Source organism: Molossus molossus, unplaced genomic scaffold (genome assembly GCF_014108415.1).
Source record: "Molossus molossus isolate mMolMol1 unplaced genomic scaffold, mMolMol1.p scaffold_m16_p_19, whole genome shotgun sequence".
Taxonomy (NCBI): domain Eukaryota; kingdom Metazoa; phylum Chordata; class Mammalia; order Chiroptera; family Molossidae; genus Molossus; species Molossus molossus.
Genome location: NW_023425354.1, coordinates 29,242,008 through 29,267,367, shown reverse-complemented (window position 1 = coordinate 29,267,367; position 25,360 = coordinate 29,242,008). Strand labels below are relative to the sequence as shown.

The following is a 25,360-nucleotide window of genomic DNA, read 5'->3' as shown; positions in this document are numbered from 1 at the left end:
CCTCATCTTAACTAATTACATCTACAATGACCCTATTTCTAAATAAAGTCACATTCTGAGGTTTCTGACAGACATGCATTTTGGGGAGACATCAGTGCACTACACCCTTCATCTCCTGAATCTTTACAACTGAATATAAAACATACAAGGTGCTCATTATGAAATATATTTCTTTTTAATTAATTGTACAGTGGTGATCAATTAGTGTATTTATTTGTTTTTGTTGTGTAAGAGTTAGAATCTAATTCCATGAGAAAAGTTGAATTTGATAATTTTTTGAAAGGCTTTATATCTTCTCTATTGTGGTACCTTGTGTGAAGCTTAAATCAAAGATAAGAACTTTAATGGGAAAGTTTGCTGAAAAAATAATTTTTCTCCCTTAGGAGATATAACTCCCATCTTCAGTAGCTTTCCATGTCAGCGTCTCAATTTCTTTTGAGGTGTACATTTTGCACTCATGAGAAATACAAACGACTTTGATGCTTCTGAAAGGGGGGGAAAAAAACAAGCCACATTTGTGGTTTATGGATGCTAATTACTGCTACATTCAGATGTGTGAAGGAGGGGCCTATGGCTGGAGTGAGCTGGGAGAGACCAAGTCTGCCTCGCCTAGGCGCTCACTGAGGTTCCAGCGGTACTGCTCATACACGCAAATATATGCTTCAAAAGGAAGTGCCGTTTTTTATCAAAATATTACATCTCTCAAGCCCAGATCAAGACCTGTCGCTCATGGGATGCAGGGGTTATCTTACAAAATCAGCAGTACTTTGCTGCAGAAGTTCACTCACAGGGGATTTCTGTAAGTAATTACAATGGGCAGAGAGGCTTCATGGCTTCTACTATGTCAAAAGAGCAAGTTCTGTTGGTGATAAAACCCAGATACCTCTCCTTGAATCTTAAAAAAAAAATCATCTCTGAATTTTTTGTAACCAAGCTGTGTAGCACAGTGAACTGCAAGGAACTTAAAGAGAATATTTGTCATCTGCCAAAGAGAAATGGACTGCTGTAATGGTTGACAAAAAAAGGGGGGGGGGGGGGCGGAGGTCTTTCCACTATCGTTAGTGGGTCCTCCAAGACTCTTATCCTCCTTTGTTTTTCTTTAACTGTGGATCAGTAGTCCTGTGCTTCCTTGCAGTGGAAGCAAGATCAGTGTGAAATAAAATAGATTTCAGTCCAGTTGGTTAGCGGTTTGCAAAACACCCATATGTGCCTGCAAGTGAGCTCATCTGCTCAAAGTTTGACACCAGGCATGGTGTCCTGAGCCATGTGTACCCTGGTGCAGTTTGGTAACCACATGAAGGCACTCTAAGAGGTAAGTGAGGAGTCCCACAGGTGTGCCAGAGTCAGCTCATAATCGTTAAATATTCAGGAATTTTGTGAGCTGGCTGACTTGACATTGGTAGCTTGAAATGGGCCATGGTATTTATACCATTGACATCAGCAAGTGCTACAGAAAAAAAAGCTCTTCCTCCTCCACTCTGAGTTGGTTTTTAAGCATTTATCAGCACACCACTGGACCAAGGAATGAAATCCTGTTCTGGCTGACTTGGTCATCATTTTTCATAATTTGTCAGAGGGGCTTTTTTTTTGTAATTTGCACGAAGGAGAACAGTTTTGGAAATGAGATGAGTGTATGAGGTCTCTCCACAAAATGGTAGGTAGGGTTCAGAAATGTTTTCTTTAAAATATGAGGGTCACAGTATTTTGTGAAGTTAATGAAATATAGGAGTTTTGGCTAGATACTGTTACAAAAAGCATAAAGCAACAACAGTTAAGTTTAGACTAGACACAACTGACCATACATTAAATGTAAAAAGTCCCAAGTGATCATGAAGCAGTTACTTCCTAGTGAATCCCATAGCATACGAATTTTAGCTTGCTCCTGTCAGAGAAGGGAGAAGCAGTGGACAACTGGAGGCAATCACCAATCCTGTTAGATCAAATTTATGCATATTGCATTGTGACAGGGTCTCACTGTATGTTATTGTCTCCCAAAGAGTTGATGAGATGACAAGGACAATCTGCTTTAGTCTTATTCTTCTTTTATGCTAGAGTTTGGGGTATATACTAAATGCTCAGTATTTATCCATTTTTCTTTCTGCCTCTCCATCCATCCATCCATTTATGCATTCATCCCCTGCATCGCTCCGAGTGCTCACTACATCATTCTTGGTTATGTAAAGTGAAGAGCATCTTACATACATCTTGGCAACGGGGTCTTTTTTAGTAATGACCTTCAAACTGGGATAAATGGAAGACTTTCCAAGGATTACTTGAGTGTGGATAATTTTAAGAGAAATCAATTGCTAGGTCTTCGATATTATTATGTTCTCTTTCCTAAAGCTCTTTGCCCTGTAAGGCTGCTGTAGTTAAGGTTCTCCTTTCACTCCTCCTCTCACACAATGATCCTTCTCCACTCTATAAAGGCATATATCTCACCCATTCCAAATCTTACTTCTTTGCAAAAAAGTGTACATGATTTCAGGATGCCAAAAAAAAGGGTCAATTGGGTAACACCTTTAATAAAAACACTTTCATAAATGTATCTCGCTTCATCCATCTCATTAAGAGATACTTTCCCAAAATTTTTACTTTCTGTATTTAATATTGATCAAGATTTATAATATACTTATATTGTTTTATCAAATGTATGCTAATAATTATAATAATAACTCAATACCGCCCTGGCCAGTTTGGCTCAGCGTTTAGAGCGTCGGCTCATGGACCAGAGAGTCCCTGGTTTGGTTCCCGCTAAGGGCACGTACCTCCGTTGCAGTTTGTCCCTGACCTGGTTGGGGTCGTGTGGGAGGCAACCACTTGATGTGTCTCTCTCACATCAATGTTTCTCTTTCTCTTCCCCTCTCTCTCCCTCCCATTCTATCTGAAGCTAAGTGCAGAAATGTCCTCAGGTGAGGATAAAAAAGATAAAATTCTATGAGGAAAGGAAAATGGAAATAAAAATTCAAGGAGAAAATTTCTGATTTTTTAGAAACTTATTTATGTATTTTTAAATTTATGATGGAGTAGATCAAATCACTAAAATTTATATTCCAGCCCGGCTAGTGTGGCTCAGTGGTTGAGTATCGACCCAAGCACCAAGAGGTTGCTGGTTCGATTCCCAGTCAGAGCACATGCCCAGGTTGTTGGTCTGATTCTCAGTGGGGGGCATGCAGGAGGTGGCCAATCAATGTTCTCACTCATTGATGTTTCTCTCTCTCTCCCTCTCCCTTCCTCTCTGTCTTTAAACATCAATAAAGAAAAAAAATTTTAATTTATATTCCATTAGATACATGTGAAAGGGTGCAATAACAGTTTAAACCATTCTTATTTACAATAAACAAAAATTGTTTTATAATTTTTTAAATTATGAAAATTTTAGATGTCAACTTAATATCCACTTAATGTTCACCCTGTATAAGGGAGAAACATAATTTTTAAAAATTCTTTTGAAGGTTCTTGAACAAAAAATTTAAAGGCTAACCATTTTCATGTAAAGTATATAAAACATAGCACAGAGGAGCCTTTAATTTAAACCTGAGCCTATTTAGAGGCCTAATACAAAGATTTTCAACGTCAGATTTCAAGGTTTGAGAAACCTATTAAAATTATGTAAAATTTTGTGTTTATGGGCGTGTGTACATTTTTCTGGGCAAAGAGTACAGTTCTCAAAAGAGGTCTAAAACCAAGAAAAGATGAAAAAGCCCTGATCAAAGTGTATAAGGTCTTAAGGCTTCTTGACTTTGCTGTTTTTGTAATAGTTTCATATATAATGAACTACAGAATTGCTTCCAACATAAACAATTTTGGTTTAGTTTTATTTTTATTTTAATCCTCACTCGAGGATATTTTTCTATTTATCTTCAGATGGAGTGGGAGGGAGGGAGAGAGAGGAACATCAGTGTGAAAGAGACATATCAACTGGTTGCCTCCCACATGACCCTGACCAGGACCAGGGACAAACTGCAACCAAGGTGCGTTGACTGGAATCAAACCTGAGACTCATTGGTCCACAGGCCGATGTTCTAACCACTGAGCAGACTGGTGAGGATTTGTTTCAGTTTTGTATGGATATAAAATAATATATACTAATTATTTAAAAATCCTGTGATAGGCACAATCCCCCTTTCTTAATCACCAACCTGAAACCTGTCTTAGAGCAATCTTGATTTTGTTCCTTGCTGATTCAAAGGTCTTTTCTTTTTCTTAATTTTGATGGGGAAAGTTGCAGATGCTTCATCCTTAGTAAAATGCTGGATGGAAATTTGGAAAAGTTTTGAAAAGAATAGACATCATCTGCCCCTGACAATTCTGGTATGTGGTTTCTTCCAGCATCTACTACTTAGCAGTCTCGTAATAGATTGACATAGTGTACAGGCTTAGAATTAGGGAAATTATATTTGCAAGTGAGTGACAACACAGTAGTATTAAAGCTTTGGATTTTAAAGTGTCACACACATAGGATGAAGATGTCAGAGCCAGGCCTAAAGGAGGACCCTGGTAATCCACCCTTGGTGTATAACCTTCAAATACCAATAAACAAGATTATCTGGATTTAACATGTGACCTTTCTCATTGTGACTGGTAGGTCCAGATGTTTTCTCATTCAGCTGCCTGGTTGAAATCTGCTTTTTAACTGACAATTGCAATTGGATCTAGATTTGAGGTTGCAGGAATGACAGTCTTAAAAACTAGATTCTGCAGTGGGTGATGCTTTCTAAACAGTAACATATGGAGACCCATGATTTAATAATTAAAAATAATTTGTGACCTTACCCTTAAAAGATTTGTTAATTAAGTCAACTGAGATGGAATTGTCGTAGATATTTCACTGTATTAGTCAGTCTGGTGGCATTAAAGACATTGACAAGATTTGTTAGAACTAACCTTTTCTGCACCTGTGTCTACAGAAGCAGAAATCCCAGTCATGCCTTTGTTACCCTTTGTTAACTTCAATGAAGTTCATAGCAGCCCTATAGAAAATAGGAAAGGCTCTTGACTTCTCGTTAGTCACTCTAGGCTTGCGGCCATGATCCTCAGTCACCAAAATTTGGATACTACTTAATGTACCTTTGTTACCTCTCTTCATTGCTTGGAGCCCAGAACTATTTCTGGCATTTTTAAATGAACTGTTCCTTACTCTAATTTATTATCTTGATTTTCTGGTTCTAGTCCTTCAGGTTGTACTGGTTCTCTCTTTGAGACTGTATAGAAGAGATAATTTTTATTTTCTTGTGGGAGTTACCCTCAGAGAGCTTCCCCATGGGCTTTATGCTACCACTGACTTGTAGGTCAGGGATAGTGCTCATTAATTAAATAATAACAAAGCCTAGTAAAGCACACTAAATTACTAACAGAATAGAAAGTGAGACATAAAAGCACATAAAAAGATATAAAAAGCACAAAATATTACAAAGAACTGTTATAACTAGAAAATATGGATCTTTATGGATTTTAGCACAATTTGGAGAGAGCAAAAATTAGTAATTACTTACTTAGGTATTCTCTGAAGTTGATAACAAAGTAAGTATGGGAGATGTCCTGAGGCCAACTCTTTTACAGTTGATTGTTTCAGCCTGCACCTTGTGTTTTTAAACATAACACTTACTAATTGTTTCAAAAGGGGCATGAAATCAGTTGTATAGGAACAAAAGGAGTTAGTCTTATGAGGATTTGCCATATGGGAGTAGCTCAAAAGGCTTGTTATGATGTTTCTTGTAATAGTTGGTGAAAGAGTAGCTAGACTCTCCCCTCTTGAGACAGTCAGTGTCAGTATAGCTATTTATTAGTCTGATTTTCTTAATCCTTTTAATTTTAAAAAACAAAAAATAGCCCAGCTGTTGTGGCTCAGTGGTTGAGCATCTACCCACGCACCAAGAGGTCACCGGTTCAATTCTCAGGGCACATGCCTAGGTTGTGGGCCAAATCCCCAGTTGGGGAGCATGCTGAAGGTGACCAGTAGATATTCTCTCTCATCGCTATTTCTCTCTCTCTCTCCCTCCCCATTCCTCTATCTCTAATAAATAGAGATAGAGGAATGGTTTAGTGTGGTTATAACTTACATACCTTTAAGTGTTCAATTCAATGATTCTGAGTAAATTTATAGAATTATGCAACTAGCACTATGTTTTAAAACATTTCTTTCACCTGTTTGATGTCAAGCCCTATTCTTATTCCTCTGTCCCAGGCAACCACTAATCTGATTTATGTCTCTATAGATTTACCATTTCTGACCATGTCTTATAAAAGGAACAATAGTCTTTTGCTTCTGGCTTCTTTTCATTTAGCATAATGTTTGTTTGTTTGTTTTTAATCCTCACCCGGGGACATTTTTCCATTTTTTGTACAGACAGAGTGGGAGGGAGAGAGAGGAAGAGAGAGAGAGGGAAACATCGATGTGAAAGGGACACATCGAGTGGCTGCCACCCACACGACCAACCAGGGCCGGGGACAAACTGCAACCGAGGTACATGCCCTTAGCAGGAACCAAACCCGGGTCTCTCCGGACCGCAGGTGGACGCTCTAACCGCTGAGCCAAACTGGCCAGGGCTAGCATAATGTTTTTTAAAGTTAATTCAAGTTGTTGCATGTATCAGTATTTTGTTTCTCTTTATTTCTGAATAGGATTCCATTGTAGATATAGTACATTTTGTTTATAAATTAACTAACATTCTGATTGTTTACATTTTTTGGCTCTTGTGAATAATCCTGCTATGAACATTTGTGTACAAGTTTTTCTGTGGACATAGTTTTCATTTATTTTGAGTAGATACCTAAGAGTGGAATTGCTGGGTTTTACAGTCAATTTATGTTTAATTTTATAGGAAACTGTCTATATTAGTGTCCTGGCCAGGTAGCTCAGTTGGTTAGAGCATTGTCCCAATATGCCAAGGTTGCAGGTTCAATCTCTGGTCAGGGCACATGTAAGGAGCAACCAATGAATGCATGAATGAGTGAAACAACCGAATGATATCTTTCTCTCTCTCTCTCAAAAATCAATAAAAAAAGAGACACTGTCTATATTAGTTATTGATCACTACATAACAAATTACCCCAAACCTTAGCAGCCTAAAACAATACAAATTTTTGTTGTTGTTAATCCTCACCCAAGGCTATATGTCCATTGATTTTTAGAGAGAGTGGAAAGAAGCTGGAGGGAGAGAGAGAGAAACATGGATGTGAGATTGGTTGCCTCTTATATAACCCTGACTGGGGCCAGGGATTAAACCTCCAACCCAGGTACATGCCCTCGACCAGGAATTGAACACTTCAGTCCTTGGGCCAGTGTTATAACCGCTTAGCCAAACCAGCTAGTGCAACAATACAAATTTACTTTTTCAGGATTTCAGGCACAGCTTCTCTGGGTCCTCTGCTTCACAGTCTCTCACAAGGCTGATATCAAGGTATTGACCTGACTATAGTCTCACTTGAAGGCTTGATGAGGGAAGGATCAACTTCCAGACTCACTCATGTGATTGTGAAGATTCAGTTTCTTGAGGGTGTTGGACTGAGGGCCTCACTTCCTCACTGGAGGTTGGCCAGTAACTTCCTTCAGTTCCTACCATGTGGGCTCTCTAGCTTACTTCATCGGAGAAGCACTAGAGAGAAAAAATAAGAACAAGTGGAAGTCACATCTTTTATAATCTAATAACAGAAGTGATTTCCTATCATTTTTACCATGTCCTATTAATTAGAAGCAAATTACTAGGTCCAGCCCACATTCAAGGGGAGAAGATATACAAGGATATGAATTCTAGAAGTCAGAGATCATTGGGAACCATTTTAGAAGACTGCCTACTCTATGCCAAACTTTTTTCCAAATGGCTGCACCATTATACATTCCCACCAGCAACACATTAAGGTTCTATTTTCTCCACATCCCCACCAACAATAATTATTGTCTGTCTTTTTGATGATAGCCATTCTAGTGGGTGTGAAGTGATGTCTCATTGTGGTTTTAATTTGCACTTTGCTAATAACTATTGATGTTGAACATCTTTTCATTTGCCTATTGTTCATTTGTATAATTTCTTTGGCGAAATGTCGATTCAAATCGTTTTCACAGTTTTAATTTGGTTATTTGTCTTATTGAGTTGTAAGATATTTTCATTTATGAATCATGCTTTTGGTATCAAATCTAAGAAATCTTTGCGTAGCCCAAGGTCATGAAGATATTATGTGTCAGCTACCATCCTAGGCTTTTATACACATTATTTTGCCTAATTTCATTACTGTAACAACCCTGTTAGGTATAGATATTATCATTATTGAAGAAATGAGAAAATTCACAGAAGTCAAGAGACTTGCTGAGATCACACAGCTAGTTAATATAACTTGAACCGAAATTCTTTCTGTCTTACTCCAAAGCCCATGCACTTTCATCAGAACTTAAAAAAAAAAAAGACATTCAAATCTATTTGCAGTGGGCAGAATAAGAGGAAAATACCATATCATCTCTTCCTTATAATTACCAGTCCCCATTCTGATGCTATTTGAATACTGTTAGTAGAAACCTCTCTCTGTGATCTTAAAACTTGCCTTTGGAAGTAAGAAGGGTTGTATACTCTTATTTTTTCATTAGATTTCATTCTAGTTTTAGTCTGTGAGACAATATTATCTCCACAGTTTCTGGTGGAGCTAGGATACATCTTTGCTTACAGCCTTGAAATGTTACTGGGCAGCTGTTAAACAGTTGTTATACTTTACCCCCAGGGAGAAGCATGTTCCAGTGACAAGATAGCTTATTCCCTTATGTGCTTTTAATGTTGTACATTCACCTAGGACAAGTCAGTGCTGAATTTCTTTCATGTTTCTTAGTGCTCTATTCCATTATTTGAAAACCAGAGAGAGAGAGAGAAGTCCAAATAATATGTAGCAGATGGTAAATTTTTTATTATTTTGTACACATTTTGTTTTGGGTTTTTTTTTGGCCAGAACCTAAAACACTTTTTTTTTTACCCTCACCCGAGGACATTTTTGCGTTTATCTTGAGATAGGGCAGGAGGGAGAGAGGGAGGAAGAGAGAAAGAAAGAGAGAGACATCGACACGAGGGAGACACACTGAGTAGTTGCCACTCACATGACCCCAACCGGGGCCAGGGACAAACTGCAACTGAGGTACATGTCCTTAGCAGGAACCAAACCCGGGCCTCTCTGGTCCGCGGGCTGATGCTCTGACCGCTAAGCCAAACCGGCCAGGGCGTAAAACACTCTTTTTCTTAGAAAAGATGTTAAGCTGTGCTCCAAATCAAAAAACTTGTTATAGCTCTGGCCGGTTTGGCTTAGCAGTTAGCGCATCGTCCTGCTGTCCAGAGAGACCTGGGTTCGGTTCGCGCTAAGGGCATGTACCTCAGTTGCAGTTTGCTCTCAGCCCTGGTTGGGTCATGAGGGTGGCAACCACTCGATGTGTACCTTTCACATCGATGTTTCTCTCTCTCTTTCTCTTCCTCTCTCTCTCTCTCCCACTCTATCTGAACAAAAAATGAAAAAATGTACTTGGGTGAGGATAAGAAAAAACAAACTTGTTATAAATGATAGTCGAAGTCCTTGGGTATTCATTGGCTCCAGTGTGACCACTGAAGAATCTTAGATTTGTCCAAGTACTGAGCGTGGTTGCAGCCTGAGCATGCCATTTGTTAATGTCATCTGTCCACTAGAGAGCAACTGATGGGATGTACTGCTGCTACTTTTTAAAGTGCAGCTTCTCTGACAAAATGTTGTCTTCTGACATGCTTTCATATTTAGTATGAATGTCCATTTTTGTGGTTTGGAAAAAGCAACCCATTTCTTCTCAGCTGCCTGCCCAACAGTCTCCTTTACATATTTTGTTTTAATGTTAAAAAAAAAGAACAACAATCTTTTTTTTTTTTTAGTTTATTGATTTTTACAGAGGAAGGGAGAGGGAGAGAGAGAGAAACATTGATATGAGAATGAAACATCCATCAGCTGCCTCCTGCATGCCTCCTACCAGGAATCGGGCTGGCAACCTTTTGGTGCATGGGACAACACCTAGCCAACAGAGTCACACCAACCAGGATAAAAAAGAGCAAGAATCTTTTCATTTTTAATTCTTATATCATTTCCTTCTCTTCCTAAAATCTTTTATACTCTTTGGGTCTGGTTGGAATACCTTAAGTTAGAAATACTATTTATTGTTCTCCTCTGCTGTGGCTCAATATGCTAGCCTTAGGCAAAATTACAACCTTAATTTTGCACTTGAAGTAAAGAACAGAATAATGATTTACTTCTTCTTTCCTTCCATTCATTTGGTAAGCAATGACTGAACTGTATGCCAATCACAGTGCTAAAGGTTAAGGATACAAGTGGAATGATATTGACATCAAGCAGCCATTATGTAAAGGGGGAAATGGGGAATACTATAGGAGGAGCAGATTTAGAAAGGAAGTAAAAAGGAGAAAAATAATGAACTAAGTTGCAACTTGTTGAATGTGAAACAAGTGTAAGAAATCCAAGAAGTGATTGGAAGTATCTGTTGGGCTTAGCAAGAAAGACTAGGCTAGAAATACAGATTTGAGAGTCATCAGCAAAAAAAGTTACATCATATGTAGAGAATACATAAGGTGAAAAAACAAAAGGTACAAGAAACAGTCCCATGGAAATCATTCACACCTGAGATGGAGAAAGAGGAGTCAACATAGGAAATAAATAGATGAGGTAGGAATAGAACCAGGCATGCATAGGCTCAGGAAAGAGGTTCAAGAAGCAGAGACTGGTCAGGGGCATCCTGTTCCGAAGTGGTGAAGTAGGAGAAGCAGAGCCAGACCACTGCGGGCAAAGATGTCAAGTGGAGAACTGGTTATCACTGTGGGGCTTGGACCTTTTTCTGATGTATCATGAGAAGAAACTCTGCATACTTCAGCTCACCTTCAAAATGTTATAGAGCCCTGGCTAGTGTGGCTAATTGGTTGGGGCTTTGGCCTGTGCACCAGAGAGTAGCGGGTTCAATTCCTGATCAAGGGCACATGCCAGAGTTGCAGATTTGATACCCAGCCCCATTTGGGGCTCATGTGGGAGGCAACCAATCAATGTATCTCTTATCACATCAGTGTTTCTCTCTGTCTCTTCTCTTCCACTCTCTCTAAAAATCAATAGAAAAAATATCCTCCAGTGAAGATTAATTTTTTTAAAAATGTTATAGACAAGTAGGGAGTGATATGCCAAACTGACATTACTTCTTCCCTGTCTGGTCTAATTATCATTAAATTGGTTCAGGTTGTCCAAAGAGTTCATTCATTCATTCGTTTATTCAATACCTATAATAACTGGACCCTCTGAAGGTTCTGGGGTCACAAATATTATTAAAACCTGGCCCCTGCCTTGAAGATCCTCTCGTCTATATGGGAAATAAACATGTTAACTGTCATATAACACAACACATACTATGTATACCAAGAATTTCTTTTTTTTTTTATCCTCACCGGAGGACATTTTTCCATTTTTTTTGTTCAGGTAGAGTGGGAGGGAGAGAGAGGAACAGAGAGAGAGAGAGAGAGAGAGAGAGAAACATCGATGTGAAAGGAACACATCGAGTGGCTGCCACCCGCACAACCGACCAGGGCCGGGGACAAACTGCAACCGAGGTACGCGCCCTTAGCGGGAACCGAACCCGGGTCTCTCAGGACTGCAGGCCAACGCTCTAACCGCTGAGCCAAACCGGCCAGGGCTATACCAAGAATTTCTTTTTTTTTTTTTTGTACAGATAGAGTGGGAGGGAGAGAGAGGAAGGAGAGAGAGAGAGAAACATCGACGTGAAGGGACACATCGAGTGGCTGCCACCCGCACGACCAACCAGGGCCGGGGACAAACTGCAACCGAAGTACGTGCCCTTAGCGGGAACCGAACCCGGGTCTCTCTGAACCACAGGCCGACGCTCTAACCGCTGAGCCAAACTGGCCAGGGCAAGAATTTCTTAATGCTCTAGATATAGAAAACGTTTTCATTTCTTTCCTTACTCATGATCCTGAGTTTGGTGTTGTGACAGTCAAAATGTTTTTAACTATTTTAATTATATTTGGATGTCAGTTTTTGAGATTTTTTTAAGAATTATATTTTAATAGGCTTAAAATTTTTTAATGAATTCTGTTCAAAGAAAGAGTGAATATTCTATACAAGGGTATTATAAATGAAAATAAAATATTTTCCAAAAAAAAACAGAGGGACAAATGTAATACTTTCAACAATAAAAACTTTTTATTTTATTTTTTTATCCTCACCCAAGGACTTTATTTATTTATATATATATATTTGCATTTATCTTCAGATAGAGCGGGAGGAGGAGAGGGGGGAAGAGAGAGAAAGAGAAATGTTGATGTGAGAGAGACACATTGACTGGTTGCCACTCACACGACCCCAACCGGGGCTGGGGACAAACGGCAACCGAGGTACATGCCCATAGCAGGAACCGCTGAGCCGAACTGGCCAGGGCAATAAAAACTTAAAAAAATATATATTTTCCTCGCTTGGACTGTGTGGCTCAGTGGTTGAGCATCAACCCATGCACTAAGAGGTTGCCAGTTCAATCCCCAGTGAAGGCACATGCCTACGTTATGGGTCACATCCCCAATGGGGGGCCTCTCATCCATGCTTCTATCTCTCTCCCTCTCCCTTCTTCTCTCTCTAAAATCAATAAAGAAGAAAAAATTTTTTCCTCTGAATTTATAAATAAAATGTGTACTAGGTACATACTTTAGTCTATCCTCTATTATGCTTAGGCAACAACTAAAACCTTAACCTCATTAAATGTATTTTCTTTCATTAATTTTTAATGGATAACAGTTGCTTTTCAGAATAATATAATACATAGGTTAAATAATCAATAAAAAAATTTATAGTTTTCTAATTTTATAATGACAGAAATGAAAAAAATAATTTATATTTGTGTACTTCTTAGTAGTTTAGAAGGAACTTTCATACATCATGTTTTTCAATCCACACAACTCAGGATATTTCACCTGGTCCCATGATATCTGAAGAGCTTAGCCCAACTGAGCTGCTCAAACCTTACCTACTGTTTATGTGTAGTGTATTTCTGTTGTTAAAAGTAATACATCTCTTCTTGTTCTAATGGAAAAGCAAACAATTGCATTAAAATTATTAAGCAAAATTATTTTTATTATTATGGCAATAAATGAGCTATTTGATAGTTGGATAATAAGACAAATGTTAATGTCATTAGTAAACTTGAGGGTGGTTCCTTTGCAACTGAAACTTCATGTTTTCATGCTAGTGCTTTTGAATTTGAAGTGACATGGTTTATTAATTACCAATTTAGATTCTTTTTTTTTTTTTATCCTCACCCGAGGACATTTTTCCATTTTTTTGTTCAGATAGAGTGGGAGGGAGAGAGAGGAAGAGAGAGAGAGAGAGAAACATTGACGTGAAAGGGACACATCGAGTGGTTGCCATCCACACAACCACCAGGGCTGGGGACAAACTGCGGCCAAGGCACGTGCCCTTAGTGGGAACCGAACCTGGGTCTCTCTGGACCGCAGGCCAATGCTCTAACCATTGAGCAAAACTGGCTAGGGCCCAATTTAGATTCTTTTTTTTTTTTTTTTTTATCCTCACCAGAGGACATTTTTCCATTTTTTGTTCAGGTAGAGTGGGAGGGAGAGAGAGGAACAGAGAGAGAGAGAGAAACATCGATGTGAAAGGAACACATCGAGTGGCTGCCACCCGCACGACCAACCAGGGCCGGGGACAAACTGCAACCGAGGTACATGCCCTTAGCGGGAACCGAACCCGGGTCTCTCAGGACCGCAGGCTGACGCTCTAACCGCTGAGCCAAACCGACCAGGGCCCAATTTAGATTCTTTAACTGCAAATTTTAAATTCTATGTTTTTTGTTTTGTTTTAATCCTCACCTGAGGATATTTTCCCATTGATTTTCAGATAGAGTGGGAGGTAGGAGGGGAGGGAGGGAGGGAGAGAGAGAGTCACATTGATGTGAGAGAGACATATGAATTGATTGCCTCCTGCACGAACTTAATTAGGGCTGGGGATCAAACCGCAACCAAGGTACGTACCCTTGACTGGAATCAAACCCAAGACTCTTTGGTCCATGGGCTAATGCTCTAACCACCGAACAAACCGGCAAGGGCTAAAACTGTATGTTTTAATGAGAATTTAAACCAAACCAAATATTATACTACTATCTCTTATTTTACCGTGATTGAGATACTAATACTTTATCTCTTATTGGTCTAATTCACCTTTTACAGTTTTTTCTTAACTTTAAAATTACTAGATGTTATTTTTTTTTTAAGAGTTTAAAAAAATTTTCTTTTCTTTATTGATTTTAGAGAGAGAGGAAGGGAGAGGGAGAGAGAGACAGAAACATTGACAAGAGAGAACATCGATTGGCTACCTCCTGCATGCGCCTCACTGGGGATTTGGCCCACAACTTGGGTATGTGCCCTGACTGGGAATCGAACTGGCAACCTCTTGGTGCATGGGTCGATGCTCAATCACTGAGCCACACCGGCTGGGCCTAGATGTTATTTTAAATTTTAAAGAGAGAAAAATGAAAACATAGTGGATCATATAAATCAATGCCCAAAAGTTTCATTTCCATTGAAGCTTTATAATTTTACTGGTTAGCAAATACTATAACTTTTTATTCTTTAGTTCTCAAAATATCATTAGTTTTTTTCCCCCTCCTGACTTTACACATAAAAATGTAAATTCAAAAATGAAAATGACCCATATTTCAGTGTTCTTGTTCATAATACAAAGAGGCCATGGTAGGAAAGGAATATAGACATTAATTTTATAAGGAAAACTGTTCTAGTTCATCTATTTGTGCTATATTGGGTCATAGCAACAAACTCTGTAGACTAAATGCCTACAATCCATATATCTCCCATTTTGCTCTTTAGTGCTTCGAGCTTCTAAATCCTATTAACAGCTGTCAAAACCTGGTAAACTATTTAGATGCTTTCACAATTTGTTTAATTGGATAGTTAGAAAATGGCATGCTAGAAAAGCCCACCCCCCTTTCTTTTAGCCTGGCTGAACATCTGTAGCATTAGGGCCTCATTATCTCTGAATTGGCATAGCAAATCAGTGGCATCATTAAAATGCCACATTAAGATGATTAAGCTTCTTTGTTATCCAGTTGACTTTTGCATGTGCTGAGAATTTCATGGTTATGACCCCCAATCCTTGTAAAACACTTAAACAACATCGCCCTTTTGTGTCTTCCCTAACAGCTTCTATCTTGTTTTGTCTCTTCTCACAATATCTCTGGCAAACTTGAGGCTATTACTCAAAACTTTGTCCTTTTTTGACTTGCGTTTTGAAATCTCATAGTTCAGAGTGGAAATTCAGAACCCCTTTTTTACACCGGGAAATTCCTACTAACAATATGCTATCCAAGACACCCAAGTTGCCTGTTCTGTTTGCCATCTTTGATATGTTCTTCTCTCCAACTGAGCATTTTATGTGCCTCAGTAAAAACAAACTGAGGCACAGTTGGCTGAGACTGCTATTGCCCCTGAAGGATTTAGATGTTGGATCCTTTCCAAGACCCATTGTTTTTGCAATGTCTCAGGTGAAACCAAAAATGTCTACTCTGGAGTGCAAGCCTTTCATGTGATAACCATCACCCCAGGAAATGAAACCATGTGCATCAGCCCCAGTGAGCCAAGCCTTTGTTCTCTTCAGCCTACAAAATTCTCTCTGGGGTGTGTGTGTGTTAGTGTGTGTCATCTTCCTAAGAGGCCTCCAGAACATAGGCAGAGATGGGAGCAATTGTACCCCAGAGTAGCTCCTTTAGAAAGAAGTTCAGTTTAATCTAATTTTCTATGGGTTAGATTCAATTTAGACGTCTTTTGCCCCCCTCTGGGAATGTTTAGCAATTACCTTTATCAGCAATTTGTGGTTTGGTATGTCCTTTTCTCCACAAGTTCAATTATAAAAAATTTATTCAGGAAGCCTTTAACATTTTTTATTATGGTATGTATCATACATACAAAAAGGCAAATATAAATATGTATATAGTTTAATGAGTAACAAAATAATCATCCATGGACACCACCCACTCACCCCTCGGCTTAATAAGCAAAATATTACTGGGGCCTATGAATATTCTTGATAGTCTTTCAAGTGACCATTTTAGTTGTGTGTCTAAGAAACCTGATATATATTACAAGAGACTAGAATTTACAAAATTAAATGGGAGATTATTCACATTACAAAAGGTGTATTCACTTTACAAAAGACTTCAGGATACTATATGGCAGGTCCTCAAGTATACTCAAGTATTTCTTGCCAGATTTTAAAGATTTTCTGTGTTTAGGTGTTGCCAGTCGCTGACAACTGAAAACAATGAAAAATGAAGATGAACACATCTCTGGGTGTATAATGTAAATCAGTGGAACAATGTTATTGGTTTTACATGTAACATTTTATGAACACAACTATACAAAGTGAATCTGTAGAGGTTAATGACATCATGCTAAATATAAAGTAGAATGAAGTAGATATATGAGAAAGCACAGAAACTGGAGAGGTTTTTTTTTCCAGTTTAGGGTATCAAGGAAGACTGAATGGAAGAGAAGGCATTTTAACAGCACCTGAAAGTTTGAATAGAATGTTGATATGGAGGAAAGACTGGAGAAGGAGCTTGGAAAACCATGATTAGTCATAAATCTACTGTGCTTCTCAAAATTTAATGTGCATAAGAATCCTTTAGTGTCTTGATAAAATGCTAATTATGACCTGGTGGGTCAGGGGTGGGGCCTGAGAGTCAGCATTTCTAAAAAACTCCTAGGGGATGCTGGCACTGCTAAACCAAGGACCTCACTTTGAATAGCAAGATTCTAGTCTAGGGGAAAAGATGATTCAAGGAAGCTAGTGAGAAATAAGATGATCAGGTAGGGTTGGGGCAGGTTCTGGAGAGACCCTGGAATGTCTCACTAAGGAGTTTAAACCTTATTCTGTAAGCAAAATGAAATCATTGTAAGTTTCTGAACAAGGGTTTTAGTGCTACAGGATGGTTAAACTGGCAATAGGATATAGTATAAATAGAGGTCACATACTCTGGGCCAGTTCAAAGGCTAATGCAGCAGTATATTCATGTACTAAGTATTTATTCTGTATGTATGTCATGAAAAACACTGTGTCAAACCCTAGAGCAGTAGTTCTCAAACTCCATTGTGCATAAAATGTACCTAGAGAGCATGTTTTTAATGCAAATTCCCAATTAGTATATCTATGGTGAGTCTCCAAAAATTTCTAATTTAAAACTACACAATCTTGGTCTTACATATATAGGTTAAGCAATGTTATAGGGGATAGTAAGTTAGAAAACAGAACCTGTGTACCTTCTGAACTCAGATAGTCCCCATGTCCATGTGGGAGATGAAGCAAGTTTATTAGTAACTCGAAGAAAGAAGGAATAGATTATTTTGCAGCTGGGGGAATCAGGGAAGGCACAGTGGGAAGAAATGGTACATTATTAGTCTGGCTTTAAAAGATGTGTAGGATTTGGGCCTGTGGCAGTGTTGGGGAAAGATCTTTTAGACAGTGGAAATAATGACATGAAGAATTCTTAGCGCAGCCAGTGTGGTTCAGTGGATTGAGCGTCATCCCATGGACTGAGAGGTCCTGGTTCGATTCCTGGTCAGGGCACATGCCCGGGTTACGGGCTTGATCCCCAGTGGGGGGCATGCAGGAGGCAGCTGATCGATGTCTCTCTCTCTCTCTCTCTCTCTCTCTCTCACATGGATGTTTCTCTCTCTCTCTCCCTTTCTCTCTCTCTAAAAAATCAATAAAAACATTAAAAAAAAAAAAAGCCCTGGTGCCCTGGCCGGTTTGGCTCAGCAGTTGGAGCGTCGGCCTGCGGACCAGGGAATCCCGGGTTTGGTTCCCACTAGGGGCATGTACCTCAGTTGCAGTTTGTCCCCACCCTGGTGGGGGTCATGTGGGTGGCGGCCAGTCGATGTGTCTCTCTCTCATCGATGTTTCTCTCTCTCTCTTCCCCCCTCTCTCCCTCCCACTCTATCTGAAGATAAATGCAAAAATGTCCTCGGATGAGGATAAAAAAAAGAATACCTAGAAGTTGTTTAGTTTAGTTAAAGATATCTGAGTAATCAAAGTCAATATTACAAAGATACGTTGGGGCCAGATATCGAAAGGTCCTTTATTTTATTTTATTTTTATCCTCACCCGAGGACATTTTTTTATTTTTTGTTCAGGTAGAGTGGGAGGGAGAGAGAGGAACAGAGAGAGAGAGAGAAACATCGATGTGAAAGGAACACATTGAGTGGCTGCCACCCGCACAACCGACCAGGGCCGGGGACTAACTGCAACCGAAGTACGTGCCCTTAGCGGGAACCGAACCCGGGTCTCTCAGGACCGCAGGCCGACGCTCTAACCGCTGAACCAAACCGGCCAGGGCTTGAAAGGTCCTTTAAAGTCTTTGTTTCTGAGTTTGGATTTTATTTTGTTGGCAGTATAGAATACTGAATAACTTTGACAGGGCCATGATATAGCAGAGCTATTATTTAGGAAGATCACTATGGTGGTGCTGTATAGGATGCATTGGAAAGGAAGCAGGGAAAACAGTGTGGAGGCCACCACAATAGATCATGGAGAGCATAATCAGTTCTGAGATTTAGGATAAAGGGCATGCACAGTAGTGGGGAGGAGAAGCAGACTGAACAGGGTACAAAAACAGAACCTATAGGTGATTAAATATGGGGCATGAATAAGAGGAAGGGAAGATGACTGTAAAGATTCCAACCTGAGTAACAGAAGATTCCTAGGAGGCCTTTGGGAATAGAGGTCTGAAGAAGGGGAGAGAGATTACACCTGAAGATACATACTTGGAGATTATTCATATAAAATGCTAGCTGAAGCCTTCAGAGTAGATTAAATTACCATAGGAGAGATGGTGTAGAGAGAGGAAAAAAGAGAGTTAAGGACAGTATTTAGGAAGCAGAGGAGGAAAAGGAACTAGAAAGAAGCAATCTGAAAGGTAAGGAAAGAAGGTAGTTTCATTGAAGAAGTAGAAGTAGAGAACAAGGAATAGTGATTTATAGTGTCAGAGGCTACAGAGAAGTTGGGGAGGATAGCACACCAAAGACCATTGGATTTAGGAATCAGGAGATTATTGATTTTCAGGGGGAGCAGATTCAATGAATTATGCAGGCTGAAGTCAGACTACAGGAAGTTTACATCAGTTTTGAGGCTGTAGGGGCAGTAAGCACAGATTACCTCTGTAGTAAATAATCTAGAAAAGAGTGTTGAGAGAGGATGAGTATAGATATTTTGAAATAAGAGGCTAAACTAAATTGCAAAGGGAATGGAAAAGAGGAGTTGGCATCTAGAGAGCCTGAGGACATAGTACCTATAGGTCCTGGAGACTGACTTGATGTAGAGATTGAAAGGAAAAAATTCCAGTTTTAAGACTTGGAGGCTGGAAAAAGGAAGATGCCATTTGTAAATATAAAGAAGTCATACATTAGAAGCAGGTTTGGGTTCAAAGATGACAAGTTTCATTTTAGACATGTATTAATATTTTCAAGAGATCCTAAATAGAATGCCCTCTTTTTCTCTGTTCTGATAAATCTACCTCCCAAGGGATGGAATAAAATCTCTTCCTTAGAGCAAACTACAGTCTTTCTTGGTAGTTTTGATGAACTATATTTGGACTCTGGGTGCTAAACCCAATAATTTCTCAGGAATTCCATTTATATCTTAAATACTAATGTATTCTAATATTTAACTCTGTTTACCATCCCATGGTAAACCATAATGAATTGTTGATCCCCTGTAACCACATAGAGAAGCCATCCAGATCTTTTATTTATTTATTTTTTGTTAATCTTCACCCAAGGATATTTTCCCATTGATTTATAGATAGAGTAGAAGTGAGGGAGGGAGAGAAAGAGAGAGAGAAACTTTGATGTGAGAGAGACACACAACCTATAACCCAGGCACGTGACCTTGACCAGGAATCAAACTCTAGACCCTTTGGTCCTCAGGTCAATGCTCTAACTGCTGAGCCAAACCAGCCAGGGCATCCAGATCTTTTATCTAAAACCGGTAAGACCCACCCTGGCCTGTTTTGCTCAGTGGTTAGAGCGTCAGTGCGGACTGGAGAGTCCCGGGTTTAGTTCCCGCTGGGGGCATGTACCTCGGTTGCAGTTTGTCCCCGGCCTCAGTTGGGGTTATGTGGATGGCAGTCACTCAATGTGTCTCTCTCATATCGATGTTTCTCTCTCTCTCTCTTCCTTCCTTTCTCTCTCCTGCTCTATCTGAAGATAAATGCAAAAATGTCCTCAGGTGAGGATAAAAACAATTTTTAACTGGTAAGACCCTATCCTTGGCCAGCATGGCTCAGTTGGTTGAAGCATCAGCCTGTACACAGAAAAGTCACGGGGTCAGTTCCTGGTCGGGGCACATACCTGGGTTGTGGGTTCCAGCCCTGGTTGGAGCACATACAGGAGGCAACCGATCTGTGTTTCTCTCTCACATCCATCACATCAATGTTTCTCTCTCTCTCTCAGTTTCTTCCCCCCTCTCTCTAAATACGTAAATAAAAAAATAAATGAAACTGTCAAAACCCTGAAGGCAAACCAACAGCTATACCAGGAACTCATTTGGTCCAGTAGGTCCAAGAAACTTTTCTAATGCCTGTCCATTTTCCCTTAGGACCCTTGGTCTCAAGTACTGTCTTCCTTGTTCTATAGCTAAGTCCTAAAGAACAAGCACCAGTATTTTATCTTGAGCCTGGTCAGTGTAGTATTGGGTTCTAAGTCAAGTTCATTAAAGCCGAAATCCTGAGGGAAGGAGCAACTAATTCTCTTATGTTCTATGTTTTTAGAAAGACTGAACACATTGATCATACTTGTTTTTAATTGTCACTGACCACAGAATGGCCTGAATCTGTTCATATTGACATTTTATAACCAAAATTAAAAGAATTCTTTTCTGCTGGCTCTTTTCTATCTGCTGTTTTTGGTTTTCAGTAGCTTAAGTTTTCCGTTGAGGTTCTTTTCAACGCCTACATGCAAACTGAAGAGCACTCAAGCTTTGGTGGGATATCACCCACAGCTGGAGTGCTGGAGGAAGGGAGGAGAGTACACGCCTCAGGTGCATCCTTCTCTAAAAAAGATTTTTTTTAAAACAAAAACCACTTAAGCAAACAAATTCCATCTGAAAGGAGGCAAGACCTGTCCAGAGATAGAAAGGAATGAACCCCTTTCCATCTAGGAAATGGATATAAATTAATATATAACCTAGATGCATAGGATGGGCACATTTGAACCATATTGGACTTGTCCTACAGCCCTACATCTCTTTATATCAAAAAGTGAGAGGTTGTGAACCATGAACCGTGGTGAGAAGCAGTGGAACAGTGTTGTAGCATGGCTCCTTTGTTAGTGGTTAGGCCCTGTCTTGCTCTATTAAGCAAACACAGTTAATATAGATGAAAGGTAACCTTGATAGAAGTGAAAATTGAAACTTGGTTGAAGGTAGCAAGCCAGGCACAGCTGCAGTTGTACTTCCTCCTATGTGGCAACAGGAGCTGCACTCACTGGTGTTTTTGAAGGGATGTATTTTTTAAAATATCTTTTCTTCAGGGTGTTTGGTTTTTAACATCTACACCATTGATAGGAGAGTGTGGAATATGTCAGTAAATGAGCCACTTAGACTTTATGTGTCTAGAGTATGAGGTCAAATCCAAATTCAGCATTCTAATCCTGTCTGTTATTAACTGGCCGTGTAACCTTAAACAAATCACCAGAGACATCTCTGTTTCCAGATTTCCTTATCTGAAAAACAGGAGGGTTGGATTAGATGATCTTTAACTTTCCTTCCAGCCCTAAAATTCCATTGATTGTTTGAAAAAGTAAGCATTTATGCAGCATGTTTTAGATATGAAAAATCCCTTAGCCATGTTCATTTCTTACGTTCGTATGTTGCAACTCTTTTTAAGATAGTACCTGGTCATCCAACTCACTTGGACCAGATCCTTCTCCCTATCCAGTCCTAACAATTCTTGGGTCTTGAGTTTAGCCCTCCCTAACTTGAGTATAGGTGCCCTTTGCTTACCTATGTCAATGAAAGTGACTCCTAAGAAGGGCTATGTTAAAGAATTACTTCTCCTTTTATCTTTCTCAACAGTATTTCACTAGTACTGCCAGCTTCCTCTACTTTCAATGTTGTCTCTTTATCAGTTCCAAGAGAAACAGATAAGACTCATTTTAGCAGTTTATTTACATGGAAGGGGAAGAGGCAAAGCATGGCTTAATATCAGAAAAACCGTAGTAACTATTTAATTCTTAGTCTTAGTGGCTTAAAATGAATGCATTGGAAGAATTAAAACAGTATTTTCTTCTTGAAACCAAAGAGCATATCATCTTGTCTTTTCATTGAAGCCACCAAAAAAGGTACTAGATCTGAAAACCTTTTCTCCCCCAATACTTGAGAAGAGTTGCTCAAAATGATTTTTTTTTTACAGTTTCTTTGAGAAGTCATAGCTAAAATCTATTATCTCTAAGTTTCTAGATGGCCTAAAACGCTGTCGTGTGTGTGTGTGTGTGTGTGTGTGTGTGTGTGTGTGTGTGTTTTCCCCTGACTGTGGTTCTGAATTCCAATGATGAGTGATCATCTTAATGGTGTTTTCTTGTGTTGTATATGTACAATATTATGTTAGCTTCATTTGGTATTTAATTGTCAGTTGTGGATCTGCTCTCTGAGCTGCTTTGATAGATCCAAATACAATCATTGTTCATTTCTTGCATTTTACCTCCCTGCAGATGATTCAATGAAAGTGAAAGATGAATATAGTGAAAGGGATGAGAATGTTTTGAAGCCAGAGCCCATGGGAAATGCAGAAGAGCCTGAAATTCCTTACAGCTATTCAAGAGAGTATAATGAATATGAAAACATTAAGTTGGAGAGACATGTTGTCTCGTATGATGGTGGCAGGCCAACCAGTGGCAAGATGAACTGTGATGTGTGTGGATTATCCTGCATTAGCTTCAATGTCTTAATGGTTCATAAGCGGAGCCATACTGGTAAATAGTCTCCTTTATCCATTCTTCTGAAAGCTGTCCTAATGCAGCCATGTGAGAAATGAAGGGTGGAATGTGCGATGACTTTTGATTACTTTCAATGATTTTTGCTATAATTCTGATGTATCGCTCCCTCTCCGCATTTCCATTTACCCAGTAATTTTTATTCCTGCTTCACAATGCATTTGGCAAACATTGCAAATGCTATGAATAACAAAAGGAGTGTAGAAAGCAGTGTTCTAGGTCAGCCAAATATTTTTTTCTTCAGTTAATAAGTAGGAGTTGAATTGTGTGATACTTTCATATATTTTTGCATAACTTTTATGAAAAGCAGATCTCATTATATTGGGTTCAAATTTGGTAGATGAAAGGATATAGTTTTTATTACCAGTTTTAAAAAATTTATCTTCAGACAATAAACAGTCTATATAGAAATGCATACAAACATAACAAACAGTTCCATTGAGCCCAATGGATTCCATCTGTTATGAATACTTTTGAAAGAAGCATTTCTGGCCCTCAATAGCTTATTAGGACTTGAGTCTGTGGCTCTTTTTTCAGACTGAGATTATATTTAAAAGGAATGCTAAGTAATGTAAAAATGTACATCTAGAAAGCTCTTCTAGAGCTACTTTTTGTTTTGTTTTAGTTTTTGGGTTTTTGTTGTTGTTGTTGTTTTTGCTCTGATTCAAGACAAGATGATACTTAAAGTAGCCTTGCTAGGTGAGTGCTTTTTCTCTTCTAGAGGGAAGATTCCATAAGGAAGTCTTCTGTTTGCCTTGCTATACAGCTCCCAGCTGACCCCAATAAGAACAGAACTGTCTAAAAGATGAGCTTTTGCCATAGGCATCTAATCTGTGCATAGGCTTCACACTTGCCAGTGATCAGAAATCTCCTTTTTGTCCTTTTTAAAGGTGAACGCCCATTCCAGTGTAATCAGTGTGGGGCATCTTTTACTCAGAAAGGTAACCTCCTCCGCCACATTAAACTGCACACAGGGGAAAAACCTTTTAAGTGTCACCTCTGCAACTATGCATGCCAGAGAAGAGATGCACTCACAGGTCATCTTAGAACGCATTCTGGTAAGTGAGAGCAATGAGCGTTCCAGCTCTAGTAAACGTGTGTTCCTCAGTGCCCATTGTGGAAACTAGAAAGAGTTAAGTATGGAGGTTTTCATCTGTCATTCCTGTTCTGAAGGGTTACAACAGCAGAGACCTCTAGGGCTAATTACACTTCCATTAAGGCATTAATTGCTCTCCGTCTGGCTCAATGGGGATGATCCTTACTATCCTTGCTCCCCTAGAGAACAACACAGACAGGAAGAGCCTGCCCTGTAAAAATGCCTTTTTTATTTTGATTTTTTTGCCTTTTTAATTTTTGTGAAAAAATTTTAGCCATCAGTATTTTCTTATGGTGAACTTTATTAAAAGATATTTTCCTTGAAAAAACACACATACTTTTCATTCAAAAGTCTGGACAAGCCAATGTTTTATAGTTTTTAAATTATGTGAAACTGTAAACTAGGTATAAATCATTAGTAGATGGTTACTTTTGGCTATTCTGGGCTAAATTTCCTTTTTATCAAAATATAATTGACATAATATATAATATTTAGTTTTAGGTGTACAATGGCTAAATTTCTTAAACCCAGCGTTCTTCTTGATCAGCCTGTTTATTTTTAATCTCTAAAAGAGGAGCAGCAATAAGAATTCATAACACACAATGTTCTGTCTTGATGTTTTTCACTTCTTATTTTAACCAAGCAAGATAATAAATTTGTTTTCAACATTTAGAATTTCCCTCCTAGAAAAATAAAACTGACTTTATTTTTCAAATTTGGGACCTCATGTTCTTGATGTTATCTGACGAAATTTTAATTGAAGAAAGAAAAAAAAAAAAAAAACGTTTGTTTTTATGCCACTCCACATACTGCTTTGACTAAAACCCAGTCCCAAATCCTCAACTGGTCACAATTCAGAGACTAAGGATGAATCAAGTCAGCCCCAACAAAATTCACCATGAGGCATCATAAGTGGCAAAAGAAGGGTTTCATTTATAGCTGAGTGTTCAAAGTAATGAATTAAGGCTGTTTGGTCTAAAAAACTAGACTAGTTCTCTTCTGTTGCTTTTTCAAAGTAAGATCTAGCAGTAGTAGTTATTTTTAAGACAGATTCTAGAAGACACCAATTTATGCAGAAACAACATTTTTAGCCCTAGCAAACCTACATTTATTTTAATTTAGGATTCCATAAGGATCTTTTAGTGCTGTAACTCCCAAAGGCTCTATTTTATTTTATTTTTTGTTAATCCTCCCC

General features: G+C 38.9%; 1 protein-coding gene across 2 annotated transcripts in view; it reads left to right on the top strand.

The window, feature by feature from the left end:
* Nucleotides 1–25,360, top strand: part of IKZF3 (IKAROS family zinc finger 3) — a 94,655-nt gene that overhangs the window by 43,706 nt on the left and 25,589 nt on the right. For both annotated transcript variants that reach the window (XM_036268143.1, XM_036268142.1), the window contains exons 4-5: nucleotides 22,788–23,048; nucleotides 23,960–24,127. In XM_036268143.1, coding sequence (XP_036124036.1) covers nucleotides 22,788–23,048; nucleotides 23,960–24,127 — 429 coding nt within the window. The remainder of the gene's footprint in view (nucleotides 1–22,787; nucleotides 23,049–23,959; nucleotides 24,128–25,360) is intronic.